This window comes from Anastrepha obliqua, chromosome 3 (assembly GCF_027943255.1).
Source record: "Anastrepha obliqua isolate idAnaObli1 chromosome 3, idAnaObli1_1.0, whole genome shotgun sequence".
NCBI classification, from domain to species: Eukaryota; Metazoa; Arthropoda; class Insecta; order Diptera; family Tephritidae; genus Anastrepha; species Anastrepha obliqua.
Window position 1 is genome coordinate 48,842,930 of NC_072894.1, and position 17,349 is coordinate 48,860,278.

At 38.4% G+C, this 17,349-nt stretch overlaps 1 protein-coding gene across 7 annotated transcripts in view; it reads left to right on the top strand.

Moving 5' to 3' along the window:
* Positions 1-12,922, top strand: part of LOC129240183 (protein encore-like) — an 85,265-nt gene extending 72,343 nt beyond the window's left edge. For 6 of the 7 annotated variants that reach the window (XM_054875788.1, XM_054875792.1, XM_054875789.1 and 3 more), the window contains 7 exons: positions 4,844-5,235; positions 5,295-5,470; positions 5,526-5,825; positions 5,911-6,367; positions 9,092-11,226; positions 11,532-11,637; positions 11,695-12,922. In XM_054875788.1, the coding sequence (XP_054731763.1) occupies positions 4,844-5,235; positions 5,295-5,470; positions 5,526-5,825; positions 5,911-6,367; positions 9,092-11,226; positions 11,532-11,637; positions 11,695-11,759 (3,631 nt within the window). In that variant the 3' untranslated portion in view covers positions 11,760-12,922. The remainder of the gene's footprint in view (positions 1-4,843; positions 5,236-5,294; positions 5,471-5,525; positions 5,826-5,910; positions 6,368-9,091; positions 11,227-11,531; positions 11,638-11,694) is intronic. The other variant, XM_054875791.1, reaches the window with a different exon arrangement.
* The last annotated feature ends 4,427 nt before the right edge of the window (positions 12,923-17,349 follow it).

Genomic DNA, 17,349 nt, shown 5'->3' on the forward strand with positions numbered 1-17,349 from the left:
CGTTTTTACCTATAAACATATGCAGGCACTTAATCTATCACAAATATTGAATAAATGAGGCGATCCTTAGTTGACAAAAAAATAACGTATCATCGGCCAAAGTTTTTGAATAAAATATGCTTTTGCAAAATTCTCAAAAACAAACAATTTTAACGCGTTGATATTTCGCGTGTAAATAAATTTTGCTTTTTATTGTAAAATTTTGTGTTCACTATACTTCAAGCACTTCTCTCTTCTCGTCCACATGTCATGCATTTAAACATTTTGCAAACTTTGTAAACGTATTTCCAGTTTCTGCTATCAAAATATAATTTGCAAGTGGTTTTCGTAAATTATCTGCCGATGATTATAAAACCAACTAATCTTAGCCAACACCAAGCGCATTAGCATTATTATAACTGTGAAAGCACTGGGTACCGCTTCTGACAGTCTGCAGCATAATTATATTTTTTTAATAATTTTTACTAATGAAATAAGTTTGAGAAATTATATTTAATATGTTTTCGTGTATTTTCCAATTATTTGAAAGTATTTACATTGCTTTTTGTTACCAGTAAAAAATGGAATTATGAGCAATACAAAATTTAATGCGAAAATTAAAAGTACAAAACTGAAGAAATTCTTCCAAATAAATGTGTTAAATGAAGGTATAAATTATTTAAACCTACCTAAATATTTTGGAATACTATAAGTACATATGTACATTCGCAAATGATGCTCCACATAAAAGTTTATTTTTTATAACTATGACAAAATGAACATACAGTTTGCCAAGAAAATGCTCTGATTTGAGAAACATTCAAGTCATTTGCATTTCTTCAACTAAAACCATCGTTTCTTATTGAATTTAGGGAGCCTTTCAAAATTATTTCATTAACTTACAAAGTTACCAGTGCATCGTAACGCTGAAACTTTTGAATCCACCAAACCAAGCCCAAACAAAGAACAAAAACAAAACAAATGCTTCTCTCAGCTGGCAAAAAAGTTTTTTTACATACCAATTTTCGACTTGGTTTGCTCAAATGATTTGCTATACCCTTATCTCACCGAGTTGTTACATACGCGTCCGTCATCAATCAGCCATAAAATAATCGTAAAAGTCAAAAGGAAATCATAACGCAAAAATTTCTGCAAAAGGAGGGACATCGTTTGAGATGATTAGTTGGTCCATTATAATTATACAATAGGAAAAAGTGTGCAACAGATACCAGAAATGTTTTATTTAACCTGGCAAACTATTTTTTACATAATCAATCGAGCAACAATTTAAAATCGGTTGGAGCCAAAATCTACATGTGGAAGACCACCGAAAATATATATTTTGCCGCGCCGAGCGTGTTTTGTTGAGAAAAGTAACCGCAAAACGCAGATTTGATAGTGACCTTAGAAATGAGTGTGGGGTTGTAGTTTCTCGTGAAGCAGTCCGCCAGGTTTTACAAAAGCACTATTATACATCGAATAAAACCGAAAGAGACCTTTGTTGTCTGCGCTGCATATTGAAAACCGGTCATCTTTCGCTAAAACGTACCTAGCTCAGCCAGATAGCTACTGCGATGATTTGATATTCTGAAATGAGACTAAAACCATGCTTCATTTCAACGAGGAGCTCAATAGTGTGTGGAGGCAGCCATTAAAAGCACTGGAAAGGCAGTGAAATTTGACCCCATTTAAATCAAAAAATCCAAAACATAAAGCTTATATGGTGAGAATGTGGATACTTTTTATTGCTGTAAAGTATTGGATACACCAGCTCAAAGCCCGAATATTAATCGAATTGAAAATTTGTGGGCATACTTAAAGAAAAAGTTACAGAAAAACACTCAAAAGTTCTGTGCAAGGTGTTATAAATGCTCGGGTTAGTCATATAAAGTACTGATTCACATTTAATTTTTTAAAACATATAAGTATCGTGCAGTAATTGAATTTTTATATTTGGAAGGTTTAAAAGGAAAAAAAATTTATGAACGAAAACTGAAAGTGTATAAGGACTTTTCGCCATCAATTAGTACATTAGAAAGACGTGGTCGTGCAAGCCTTGAAAACGATCCTCGTCAAATACGTAGAAATCGTAGGAAAAATACAGAATGTCATATTGGATCATCGTCGAGTGACTGAAAGCAATTTAGTAGAAGCCCTGGCATCTCATTGGGCAGTGGAGGCAATATTGTGACTGTAGTATTGGGTTTCCGAAAGCTGTATGCAAAATGGATGCCGCATTCGTTAACAATGAAAAAAAAAATACATTCGAGTTCGACTTTCCCAGCCACATTTAGATCATTTTCGAAAAGATAAAATGGATTTCGGGCATTGTTTCATCACTATGGATGAGACTTGGGGTATATCACCATGATCCTAGAGCAAAACAAGAGGCTAAAGAGTGGTGAGAGCCTGATTTTTCGGCACTGAAACGAATTCGTGTCCAGAAATCGGCGAAGATGTTGTCAGATTATTGGGATGAGAAAAAAGTTTTGTTTGTGGATTACTTGCAAACTGAATAAATTCTGAATATTACATATATTAACCTTTTAGATCAGCTGAAGCAAAAAAGTCCTGAAAAAGCCCCGATTTGCCAAAGAGAAAAATTATTTTTCATCAGGACAATGCACTGTGTCACAACAGCATTTTAACAATAGCTAAAATCCATGAATCAATGTTCGAATTGTTGGGGCATCTATCGTATTCACCAGATTTGACCCCTAGCGACTTCCATCTATTTCCAGACCTATTAAATGATGCGTAAAAAGCATTTTTCATCAAGACAATGTACCTTGTCACAAGAGCATCTTGACTATGGCTAAAATCCATGAACTAAAGTTGTTGGAGCATCCACCGTATTCACCAGATTTGGCCCTAGCTAGCAAGTTTTATCTGTCCACGCCTATAAAATGGTGTGCAGAAAGCTTTTTTCATCAAACGATAAGGTCATAACAGCTGTAGAAGTGTATTTTTCTGCCCATTCAGATTCTCTCTTTAGAAATGGAATGCATAAATTGGAATCTCGTTGGAACAAACCATAAAATTGTGTTTTTCTTAGCGAGCCGCAAGACTTATTAAGTAATGTGGTATTGTTTCTGCTGTTTATTTTTGTGTTATTTATGTTTTGACTTACTTACATTAGTCAAATAAAACCAAAGATTGAAAGAAACCCAAGAAAAAATACAATTTCCTAAACCATTTTTTATATATTTATAATTCGGCTAGATTAGTAGATGTCAGAACACTTCCTGGACAAACTGTAAATCAATAAAACGTGCCTATTAACATCTTTTGGCTTGGCGGCCCGCGTATCCGAGCCGGGTTTTACGTGGCTACCCATTCGGTTTTGCTTGCGCACCATTGCACTCGCTTTGTTTGCAATATTATCCAGTGTTTTATTTATTTTTGTTTTATTAATATTATTTAACTTAAAGCGATTAATTGCATTCTGCGTACTGGCAGTCAAAATTTTGAGCTGGAGAAAGCTGTAAATATCGCAGAACTTAATACTTATGGTATTCCAAAATAAACTGGCATTTTGAACGCCACATATTTACGTGAATTGTTTTTTTTTTTCAGTCGCTCATAACAACATATATAAATACTGTATTACAAGCACAAGCACATATGTATGTATGTGTATAAAAATGTTTTGTTTAGAGATCGCAAATAAACTGATTCCTAAAAATCATAATGTATTGTGCATCTTTGTGAAATTGATTATTGTATCTGATGTAAATGTGATTTTATCATTGTTTTTAAACAGTTTTCTTGTATATATACATATTTATTTAATTTTTTATATTTTCCATAGCAAGCACTACTATTTCACTTTGTCTTTGTCAAATAAGTGCATACATGCAAATAAAAATTGTAAAATATTAATAAGCTCACATACAAGCATTGCCATCTGATATATATGTATACAGTTGCGGACATAAAAATACCGAGATGTAGTAATTTTCTGTATATATCTATGTTAGTAAATGCATCCATTACGTGACTTTTGAAATCATAAAGTGTTTGTGAATTGCGAAAGGTATGTCTTGTCTAAATAAAAAACGGTTATATAATAACGGTCGCCCCTCGGCAGGCAATGGCAAACCTCCGGGTGTATTTCTGCTATAAAAAAGCTCCTTATAAAAAACCATTTGCCGTTCGGAGTTGGGTAAGTCTCGCCATTTGTAGAGCAACATCAAGACGCACCCCATAAAGAGGAGAAGGAGCTCGGTCAAACAGCCAAAAAAAGGTGTAAGCGCTAATTGTTCTAATTGGTAATCATAAATAATTGAAATTTAATAAGTTTTTAATTATTAAATTGTTGCAAAACGCTTTTTTCTATGCCAATTTAATCACTTTTGTTCTAGAGCAATTTTTCGAAGTGAAATTCCATAAGCACGTATTGTTAAAAAAAATGGGTTTGCCTCTTTCTGTGGCCTTGTTTACTACTGCCATAAAATATCGCGCGATATACAACGACGTACAATGGAGTACCGTTTTTAGCACTTCAATTCAAATCCAGACAGGTCGATGTTGTCGATTTCGCAGCGTATCGCTCCAATGAGTAAAATTTTAAACAATTGTTTTTGTGCCCATATTTTTATGTTCGCAACCTGTATGCGCATTTATAAGTACAAATATGTAAATAAAGAAAATCACTAAAAGCTGCTCAAAACGCATCTGATATTAGTTTAAAAAACTTCGCTTCTAAAATCTTGCGCGCTCGTTTTGTATATATATGAATTTGTCCTATAAATAAGTTTGTAGTATTTACTTTCTTTTTTCCACTTATCTTTTTACAAATTTGAAATAATACTACAAATGTGATAATTTTTCGCATTCCGTTTTTTTCTAATATCTTTTGCAGTTCAATTTATCACTTTGACCCGTCCAATCTGCCACCCAACCAGGTTACATACCATCCAAATCAAGGAAACAATACCGCCAATTACGCACAACAGCAATCGCCTCCACAGCAGCTGCAACAACAAACAACACCACATCAACATAAGCAAGACATCAATACAAAGAAGAATAAAACTACACAACCGATGTCGTCACCATCGCCAATTACATCACCGGCTGCAACTCCAACGCCACAACAACAAATTCATTGCAAGAATGTGTCATGCCATGAAAATGTCGTCACAATTCCGCTAGCCGAATCTGTATCTGAATCCTCTACCCAGACGGTGGCTATGTGCAACGATGTTAATTGTGAAGGCATAGATATGGAAATGGCAATCAATACCATGGAAGGTAAGTGTGTGTGTGCGTCATTTTGAAATGAATTATATTTATCGAAAAAAATGTTGTAGAAACATCTACCCAATTGGGTGTTGACGAGTGCGATGACACATCTGCCACCGGTTGTTTGAGCATCACCACTACAACTTCCACCAAAAGTTATGATCGCATCGAGGTGCAAAAATTCAAAAATCAAGCCACCAGCCCGAATATTCCAGCTGAAAAGGAGGAGGTGCCAAAGCGTGAGGTAGTAAGCTGAGTCGACATTTTTTGTAGCGATTATTTTAATTTTTTTATCTCAGACTTCAGCACCTTTAGATGCTACAAATGTGCCACCCCCAGTAACACAGCCACCACCACCACCAAGTCAAACACCCACAAATGGCGTAAACGTGCCATTGCAACGTGATACACCACATTCTGCGCGTTCCACACCATTCAGCAACAGCGAGTCAACGCAACCGAAGAATCGCGCTTCCGAAGAGTCAAAACCCACTACGTGGACATATACACAAAGCTACCAGGCACCGGATGGCTCCACGGTGTTTCACACCACCTCAACGCCTAGTGGCACACCGTATTGCGCAACATATCAGCAGGGGGTAAGATCAGCGCAGTGTTATTTTTTTTAGATAAAATGTTATCTACTAATGAATTATGTAACACTATTTCGCTTTCTATCCTTAGCCTGATGGTAGTGTTTATGCCATTCCACAAGGCATGGTCTATGCCTATCCGCCGCCAGTTGTAAGCCACGCTCCGCAGAAACAGTTGAAATGTCAATTCAATTCGTTGTCTGTTTTGCAGGAGGGTGAAGTGCAGAGTTACTTCATGCCTGTGTTTGATCCAAATCAACCGCGCACCGATGCAACCGGTCTCATACCAGCGGGAGCACAGGCCCTATATCCTGCCGCTACAGCAGCAGGAAGTACAGCTACAATGGTACCAGTCGCAGCCGCATACCCGACCGCACAATTCGCCGCCGCCAATGGTACACCCATCTACGCCCCGAGTCAATTGATATATTCGGCTGACCAATTTACAGCGGGTGCGGCGACTGTCGCCGCAGCAGCACCGGCGAATGGACAACTGCAACAGATACCGATGACCACTTACCCAATCGGGTATCCGTATGCTTATAATGGTAAGTGATTATTTGATAAAATAAAATTTTATCTCTTTGATGATGAAATAATTTGATACCAAATGTGGTTATGTGCTAATGAAAATTATAATAACAGTGGTAGTAGAGATATACAGATAAAGATAAATATTGAGGTGAAATGGTAAGATCTGAATATAGTCGTTTTGATCCAAAATCCTGGGACATGAAAAATTGTAAATTTTTTTTAACATCGATCGCTCTGCGGTCTAGGTCATATCGGGATTTATATTAATTATCATAAATGACAGTTCGGACAAAAAAGGATGCTATCAACAAACACACATTTTTTATAAAACTGTAGGCGAGGAGTATTGAATAAATGTAGCAGGTTCAGCGTACACCAATTAAAAAATAATAAACATAAAATACATATATACGAGGAGAGTTCAAAAAGTACCCGTGTAAATAAAAAAATAAAGACACCATTTTTTCAAAACAGTTTTTGTTCTTAGAAAAATACATTTCTCCCAACGCTCCGGTCATTTTTTAACCCCTCCAAAAAGATAGGATTTGTCGAACTCTGAAAAATACGCCTCTATATGCCTTTGAACTAAATTTTTTTCCCGCGAGCCATTTCTTCATGTTTGGGAACACAAAAAAGTCGCAGGAAGCCAGGCCGGGGAAATCTGGGCGTGCGGCAGCAATTCATAACGAAATTCATGCAATTTGGCGGCAACAACTCCGGATGAATGTGCTGGTGCATTATCGTGGTGAAACAGCACCTTCTTTTTCGACAAATGCGGTCATGTCTCCTTCAATTTTTTGTGAAAAGCAGTCCAATAACTCACTGTAGTACTGTCCAGTGATCGTTTTTCCTTCGCCATGACTTTTTTGACCGATGGGACTGTCTTTGCTTTCTATGGAGCTGATTCACCGGGAGAAATCCATTGTTTTGATTGTTGCTTAGTTTCTGGTGTGTAATGATGAATCTAGGTTTCATCAACAGTGACAACTCGACGCAAAAATTCCTTCGGATCTCGCTTAAATTGCTCCAAACACTGCTTCGAGGTAAACGGCCACATCCGCTTGTTGTTACTTGCAATTGCGGCACCCATCGAGCTGACAATTTTTCCATTGCCAACTCTGTTACTTCGCGCACTTTCGTTCATCTTTCAGCGAGAATCATGACGTGAACTTTTCGTTACCACGACAGTCGGTTCTACGTTACCGGAACGGCCCGGAGTTATATCCGGCCCCATATATGTATGGGGAATGTTTATGCTGCTACAACAACAACAACATCGTGGACCTTTTTGAATGATTTCCTCGGTAACTCCATCTGCCGGGCTTTGGTTGCTCCTTATCAAAAACGGATGTTCGCCCACGTTTAAATTCGTTGAACTATTATCTAAATGTGGTCATAGATGGCGAAGCGTCCCCATAGACAGCATCCCACTTTCCTTTTATCTCCTCGCATTTTTCCCAACCAAAAACAAAAAGCGAATTATCGAACGATACTGCTCTTTTTCCATCTTAGTGAAAATCACGAAACACGTCTTATTCGAATAGCTGCCAAATCCAAACTAACAGCCAACCAGTCTGAAATTTGTTTTGCCGTCGTTTGATAGATGGCAGCACACGATGCTAACACTAACCTCCCTCAGGAACGCCCTCTGTCATCGAACACGGGTACTTATTGAACCGCCCTCATATAATAATACGCCTGTTGGAAGGAAAGACTTTGAGATGATGGTCGGTATTATTACAGGACAGAACCCATGAGGTCAGCATATGACCACGATTTTTAGCCTGAGTGTTTTAGAAGCCACCAAATCTCTCTCGACCAATTAAAATTTCATTTCATATGCCTGTTAAAAAATACATAGGAGGTTTGTTAAAATATCGCGGATCAAATATATTTAATTTTTTTCTTTCTGTTGGTATTCATGTCACCAACAGATGTGTGTTACAATTATAAACCATTCGATATTCTAAGTTTTTCACAGATGTAAAAGTTAGCCAAGTTTATTTGTCTTGTTGGTTATGGCTGACCAAAAAACCGTCCGCCACAAAGTTACTGCTTGCGATCAACCACGAACTACTAGAGTTGCTCAAAAGGGTTAAAACTGGTTCTGACGCCAAAGTCAAAGCTCTGCCATTTCAATGTAAAGGGCAGAAGAGATGAGGCCATAGGGAGAGCAGGTTAAGTTCGGTGTTTGCTGGTGTTTGTTATAGTAGCTCACTAGCTAAGTTTGGTAAAATATAAAGTGATTTCTTGGATTACAATAACGCGGTGTTTAGTGAGTTTTTGCCTTGAATTTATGCGCCTTTTGCAGGAAGCAAGACTAAAAAACGCCTGGACCTGTGAAACAACCAGCTTTTGTTATTTTTGTAGCAGTTTACAAACCCCTGCTTGGTGCAGTGACGTTCCAATGAAACAGGCTGTTTCATCAGGGTGCGACCAGAAGGGAAGGAGTACTAGATGAGTGAGTTTTTGTGGGCATATAAAGAGTTGGTTAGTGCATGTGGGTATCTTCACATTTTAGACATGTTTCTGTCAATATAATATCCGGAACGTTATTGTCTCAGAGTAACACGGGACCCACGCAGCAGTTTAATCGCTTTGCTCAATATCATCATACAATATGTAATACATACAAGAATATATACATACAAATATTGTATTAATTTATGCAACAAAAAATGATTCATTAGATATAATTATCTATATTTTGTTTTTATTTTCTTTGTATTTTATCACAGGTTACTGGAGCCAACCGATGACATACTATGTGCCACAACAAGCGCTCACGAATGCCGTTGCAGCAACTCCGCTTTTACCAGCACCGACACAGCCACAACCACCTACAGCAGCAACCGCCCAACCTGTGGCCGGACCACACATTACTAGCGGTATCAATATCGCGAATGGCATTGTTACAGCTACGCCGGCGGCTGGACCGTCGTCGAACACCAACGTAGGGCCTTTGGTCAGCGCTACCAATGTTGGTGGCATTCATGCTAGTGGAAACCATGCTGGCAATGCATTTGCGTCCACAAACAGCTACCAAACGCATAGCGGCACAACGTACTTTGGAACGGGGCGTGTCAAACGACCGGCTTCCTCGCATTATGCCAGCCATCAGAATAGCGGCCATCAACTGGTTACGGCAGCCATCCCAAGTAACGGCAGTGCAACTACCACATATCAATTGGGACCCGCAGTACCCACACTCACATTGGCACCTACACCGGGTAGTGCAGCAGCAGCAGTAAACACATCCACAGATCTCAGTGTTGGCAGCGGTGCCGCTCCAGCCACCGCCATGTATACGCTCCCCCAACATGCGGCGCTCCTTCATGCTAATATTTTTCCATATGCACCCGCCACTGCTGCCACCGCCGCAGGAACAGCAGCAGGCATGGCGCCCACTGTGCACACATCTGGCGCTCCACCACCGGCAGCACCACAAATAGCTGCTACCGGCCTGGCTGGCGGTGCGGCTCATGCACAACAAACAAATGCTGTGATCACCCCATTATATGCTCATCACCCGCCTATGACAGCTGCCACATATCCCACACATGGCAGCACCGTGCATACGCCTGGACCAGCTGCCATACCTATTGTGGACCCCAGCACACTCACGGCCATCTCGCATGCAACACCAACCGGTGCAAATAGTTCGAATAATGTAACGCCCGCATACAGTGGTGGTGGTAGCGCTTCACAATCGGCGCCCAGTACGCCACACTCTGTACCTACTCAAGCAGTATTGCGTAATCCACCACTCTTCTCCACACCGCCCATCATCAACTCGAATGGTGGTAGCAATAGTGGTGGCTACAGTGGCAGCTCTACCCCGCAATATTACACTGTAAGCGGCGGATCTGACGGTGGCACAACGCTTATGAACAGCCCTCGTAGCAGCTCTTATGTCCAACACGATAAGCGCAACAATACAAATGCTGGTGGCTGTAAGAAACCGCCAGCGTATCCAAGCAACTCGCTGAATCGTCAGAACTCTACGTCCTATAACGGAACTTCGAATGGAAAACCGCCTCTACTGGGTGGCAACAACGATACGCGCTCCTCTCCCAACAACGGTAGCAATAACAGTAGTAGCGGCTATCAGGGGTCACGCCCACATGGTATGAATAAGCGTGGTGGTGGCGACAAACCCCAGACGCCACTTCTTAGTGGCCCACCCAGCTACGGTAGCGGTCCAACCGTGTCTGCTGTAAACAGCAATAATAATAGCGTCTACCATGTACAGCACAGCAACTCGTCACCAGATGCCAAGCCGCCAATTCGTTTGAATGCAGGAGCGGCTTCCTTCCGGCTCAAAGGCAGTTTCGGTATCGCTTATGAATTTCGGCGTAGCGCATCACAACGCAATTCTCCAGGCACTGGTAACTCCAGCAGCAACGACAATAGCAGCAATACATCACCGAACAGTATAGTCGGATCGAGTGGCGGAGGTGGTGCCAACACGCCGAATTGCTATGCCACCACTCTCACGGGTGGCTATGTCAACACTGGCATCGGCATACCTGGCAGCAGTATGGTCGGTGGAGGTGATCATCAAGCGGTTGCGACAGCATCTGGCACATCATTATACATTACACCGGCACGAGGCGCACACATTCCACCACAACTGCAACATGGTGGTATGGTGGCGGCCGCCGCTGCTGCTGGCGGCACGGCAGCCGGTCTTGCAGGCACACAACAGGCTACCACAGCCGCGGTACTAGGAGGTGCAGCAGCAGCGGAAGTAGCAAATGCGGCAGCTGCCGCTGTAGCAGCAACAGTGGCGCACCATCAACCGCTGTTGAGCGCTTACCAGCCGAGTGCATCGGGAGTATACATCAAATACGGTCAAACGTATTTTGCACACGTAAGTGGTTTATGTTCCACCCAGGAATCACGAGAAAATATATGTATGCATATATAAGCGGCTTGCGCGGCAGATATATTTTATATTGGCTTTTGTGACTGGGCTATGAGACACAAGAACCTTGGGTTTTGCCACTCAAATTTCCGGCATAAGCACAACTTTTGTACGAAGATGAGGCTTATGTTGGCGAAGTGAACATTTTCTTTCATGATATCAACATATTTTCTGCTTATATTTTGTTCGTTTCATTCTCATACAAATACATATGTACATATATAACACCTTATTTGTTGGTTTACTTTTAGCCCTCAGTCGCTCTACCGAACAGTCGGCGTTCACCCTCAACGGAGCTGCGGCCGGCTATGGCGCCCGTCGCTGGCATGTATCCCACAGTCAATATGATGATACCAGGTAAAAAAAAAACTTTAACTTAAAAAAAGAGCAATTAAACAATAGCAATATTTTTAGCTGCGCCGCGACATACCCAAGGGCGTCATCCGAATCCCAACTATAAGGGCACACGGCCTCGTTAAACGCAGCCGAACACTGTCAGCAACAGCGAAAAGGAAAATCAGTGCAAACATTGTCACCAACACTGAATGCATCTGAAAAGGAGGAATATGCAAACGATGACGCTATACCAAAACCTAAAACTAAGTTTAAGCTAAAAATAATCTAACCTAATGAAACATATGCGTAGATAAACAATAATTAAAACAGCATGTTAGAAAAAACAAAGACATATTGCATCCAATGGAAAGAATTAGGAAAGCAGGAGCAAAATAAACATAAATAATCATATAACGACAATTCGTAGCAAATACCTTATAGTGCATATGTGTAAAGATAGATAAGAATTTGCAAACAAAACATAAACGAAATTTTGAAAAATATTTTCCGGACCATTTTACAAAATCAATCAAGTTTATTAAAAATTTTGGCACACACGAAATCCTGTTACACAAATCAACTCGAAAACATAGACAAAACACAAAGCATACTTCAATAGCCTACTGAAAAACATGGAATCATACAAACTAATAATCTTCCACAACTAAATATAAAGGTAAAGAATTCGAAATGGAGCTCATATACTAATTATGTCGTGCCATTGCCGAAAAGTGTAAACATGTAGGCATATATATATACGCAAAAACGAATTGCAAAGTAAACACAAACCGTAGAAAAATGAAAATGACACAAATAAAAAGAGACTGACTTGAGTTGCATATTGGCAGTAACAAGCGATAAAAGGAGATGCTAGACTTCGATGGAAATGAGTGAAGCGAAATAGCGCTATTACATATACATGGTGGTCCATGTGGAGGTTTTTTAAGAATTAAAAAAAATTATTTCGGTATTCTTTGGGCTTATTCGCTTCATGGAATACTGGAGTATGATTTTGTCAATGCGGTTGCCTCGGCTGGCTTGCCTTTGCGCATTCTGTTAGCCCAGTTTTCCAAGACCTCGGTAAAGGTTTGTGGGTCTACCTTAGGCTTAAGAGCCTGAATAGTTACTGGCTTGCTCGCATAACGTCGGTCCTTCACGGCACTCCCCAAAAAAGTATAGTAGCGTCAAATCGCAGCGATTACCGGACTTGGTACATAACAGATCGATTGTGGCATGGAAAACCATGAAACTGGTAATCCCTCCTTGTGCGTATGTTACTGGGAGTGAGAATTTCCGAAGTGAATCAAGAGGACGCCAACTAATGGCGTTCGAAAATTGGAGAAAACTGAACAAGGAATCTACGCTATGCGAATCTTTTCTATACATAAACCTTGACAAAACCGTCTGATGCGCTGACGGCATCGACTTGTTCAGATGCAGATACTCAATGTTGGCAGAAAACTAACATTGACTTGGATCAAGTGGCAGTGTTACTGGTGCTGTTAAAAGAATGAATGAAAGTACTGGCAATGTTAGCATTTAAATTTTCTTCTTGCTAATGGGCGATGCTTATGTTTCGGGGTTTTTCTTATTTTGAACCATTGGATATTATACCGAATAGGTCAGAGGTTGTATGTATGCTTACTTACAAAAAAAAAAAACACTATTATACATAAAACAGTTCAACGTTTTATAGATGTGCATATGTAAATATATATATATACGTATACTTATACATATTTTCTTTAAATATTTTTGTTTCAAAATTCATTTGTGATGTTAAAATTATTTCAAAATTTATTATTTTCTAATCTGAATTAATGATTGGATGCACTTATTTGTATTAAATACAAAACTTTCTTGAATAAGTGTTAATAGTATTGTTTTTTTCGATTCGGTGTTATTTAACAAACTCATGTTTATAAAAAAAAAATTTAAAAAGCTTTTTTTGTTGTGACTTTTTCTTGTTTTTTTTTTTGTTATGACTTGTTCTTGTTTTTTTTTGTTATGACTTGTTCTTGCCTTTGTTATTTTTTTTTTGCGTTTTGCGCTTTTTTTATTTTCTTTTTTGAATTCTAATAAATTGTTTATTTTTAGCATTGAATTTGTACACACAGGTTTATGTCAGGTCAAGGGCTGTTACTTCAACACCGTTCCCCAAAACTCTGTGTATGTAGTATATTTTATGCTTCCATTTGAAATAAAAATAATTTTTCACCCAATCCGCTGTTCAATTGAAAAAAATCTGATTCGCCGCAACGAATTTGTTGAAAAGTTTGAGTAAAAACTAATTTACGTTGCTATACTCGAATTACGTGAAGCGTGAACCACTTTCAGTGGCACCAAAGCGATTATTACACTACTGTAATTAAAATTGTAGTTCTACGCTTAAATTTGAGGCACGCAAGCGCTATAAGAAATATCGCCAAAAACTCATGTTTCCGAGCTATTGAACTAGAAAGAAGTGGTCAGAAGTATGTATCCAGCAAAATCAATGCCTAATCAACTGTATGAGTCAGTCAAACAGTCAGTGTCTTTTTAAACAATATATACATATACATATATATATATATATAAATATTAAAAATACAATTACACGCTAAAGTAATAATAATTTTATAGTATGTAAACAATTTTACTATATATAATAATAAAAATAATAATAATAATCCTAAAGGTAGACTTACAAGCTGAGAAAGTAAACACCTAGTGAATAAAGAAAGGCGTAAACCGTGTACTAAATTAAATTAAAAACGAAGAATTAAGTAAAACATAATAAAAAACTGGTAGCATATATATATGTATATCGGCTGCCTACTACTACGCTCCCACAAACTATACATGTTTTTCTACACCACACGAACAGACACCAAATTAACAGCATAAATTTCAAATTCTACAACTCAAACTCGAAAACTGTGTGCGCCTAGGCGTATGATAACTCCCTGCATACATACATAGACACAAGCTCAGCAAGGCGTTGCCTGTGTAGCGGTTTGTAAGTTGTACGAAAGCTTTAATAAATGTACAGTAAACGCGTTGAGAACAATGTATTCTATTAAAAAAATTAGTAGCTTATAGTATGTTTTCTAACTAAAAATTATTATTAAGAATTTTACACATCTGGCATGAAAGAAAAAAATTTTAAATTTATATTTCTTTAAAAACTTAAATATTCAAATTCTAAAACGTGAGCTAGTTTCGAAAACAAAGTGATAGACTATCTGCAGTAACTGCCTACTGCACCTGGCAACGCCGACTGCAATTGCCACGCCAATTAAATAATGTCTTTTTTTGTACTTTTCTCCTCCTACTTCACATCAATTGTTTTTTCATACTTTTACCATCAAATTTTAGCTACCACACTATTAACTTGACCTGTTAACCCTCTATGCGCACATGTATGAAACGATAAAATATTCAATGAGCAACATAGTGGTGATATTAAACGAAAAAAATTCAGCCGAAAAAATGCAATAGACCAATCAGTGGAAATTCATTGGCACATACACATACATGTACAGACAAATGCGTACTCGTATAATTTACTATATATAAGCTGTATACTTTATTTATATTAATTATAATTTTGATTTCCTAATATAGATAAACTATTTTGAAAATACCCAACAAATTGTTCGTTTCCTCCATGAATTCAAGTCTCAGTAACATAAAAGTCAAACATTTTTTTTTTAAATATGGTTTCATTTACTGATTAAACTTAAGCCAATCAGTAAATTTGTAAATCTTAATCTAATTTAACTGCTTGTTAGACCATTGTGTGGGCTCGTTGTGATATACTCCGACTACCCATCTAATGCTTGGTGATCTCCTTGCAATTCTCTTAAGACAATGCTTGTTCGAGACGCGCAATAAAAGCGGCAATACTGCTGCACTGATGACAATTTGCAACACTGTTGCAATTGCTCAACTGATACTTTTTTGATGTTCGGCAAACAAAAAAATGTTGATGCCGATTTATTTGTATTCGCGAGCAACTTTTTCAACACTTCGAACGTGATGCTTTTGACAATGTTGCCAGAATTTTACATCAAACGTGATACTTTCACAAATCATGCAACACTGCGGTTGTGACTGAAGTTCGAACAAGCCCAATCTTTTGGGTTTTTAGATTCATTGTGAATCATGGTCTTTTGAGCTCTGGGAATTTTATTGCACCATCTAACCGCATCCACATAGAACACGTAGGCTAAAAAGTCCATGGCCTAACAAAGAAAACACCTTTTTTTTATTCAAAATTAACTGTATTCGTTAACGTAATTTCCATCAAGAACCAACGAAATTATCCCAGCAAAGCTCTAACATTTCAATACCACTTTTGTAGAACGAGTTTTCTTTTGCCTCAAAATAGGCCTCAATTTCAGCGATAACCTCTTCATTCGAGCGAAATGTTTTACCGGCGAGCATTTTTTTTAATCTACGACCAACCAGTAGTCGCTGGGAAGCAACTCTGGTGGCCAAATACGCTGGATGTAGAGGCAATTCGAAGTTAAATTCATGTAGTTTTTCCATTGTTTTGATTGACTTGTGACACGGTGTGTTGTCTTGATGAAACAAAACAGTGAACAAACCGAGCACCCATTTTGTGGATTTTTTTTTTATGTTTCTGCTGTTACAGCCTCATTTGAACCTTCACTGCGTTGTGCATCATCGGTGTCTCTACGACCACGTTTAAAGTCAGCAAACCATCATTTTATTGTTGTTTCTGATGGAGCGGAGTCCTCTTAACACTTTTCAAACCATTGGTTGGCTTGAACGGTATTTTTTCCCATCAATATACAATGTAAAATTAAAACATGAAATTCTTTTTTATACATCATTGCTTTGAAAATAATAAAGGTAGCGTCACTCTTAGCACAATAACTCACGAACGAATGACTAGAATATCATAAATTTTTAACGGCTGTCTGTTTAGTAAGTAAACTCTTCGCTTTAAATTCTTTTTTTCTCCATCTCTGATAATTCGCAAATTACTTAGAGAGCGAATTACATGGCGTGGGAACGTAGCATAAATGCACTCTCCGATGAAGATACATTCGGCTTATTATTTTGTTGGTCTAGGATAGCGAATTTATAATATTTGCACCTTGCTGGACTTTTATTGGGCTTGATTTACGCTTGATTGATTGCACTGCGGACCTTTCCTTTTGAATTGGTATATTTATCTCTATAATGCTGGATGTTTTTAGTGGCTGCTGCCGCTGTTGTGCCTTTAGCTGAAGGCAAGCACGGGCGAAGATTAATTATTTGTAGCTGGAGAGCCAACGGCCATTGTTTTCTTCGTAGCTGCTGCAGATTGTCCATTGTTTTTTCGATGAGGGGAACTACGAGTAGTAACAAACCCTAGTATTTGTTCCATGCTTTAGTTGCTTGCAAGGAATGTCTATTCTCGTTGTGTAGAGTCTGCTCAAGTTTCTACTGTTACATTTTACATATTATTCATGAGTATAAAAGTTTCAAAGTTCAGCATAAAATAAGTAAAAAAGTCATATTTTAATTAGATGTTAATGGTTCCACAAAGAAATTCGTGTTTCATACTAGTTCAATTGCGTTACTAGGAACCTTATCCTGCACTTGGGCTAATATGGCTAGGAAATGCGAAGTCTTTGCGGTTAAAATTCCAACGCTAACATATCATGAATAGATTCTATAGTATACACATAAGATCGTAACCATAATTAATATGTATTTTCAGCTTGGGAATTAATGACT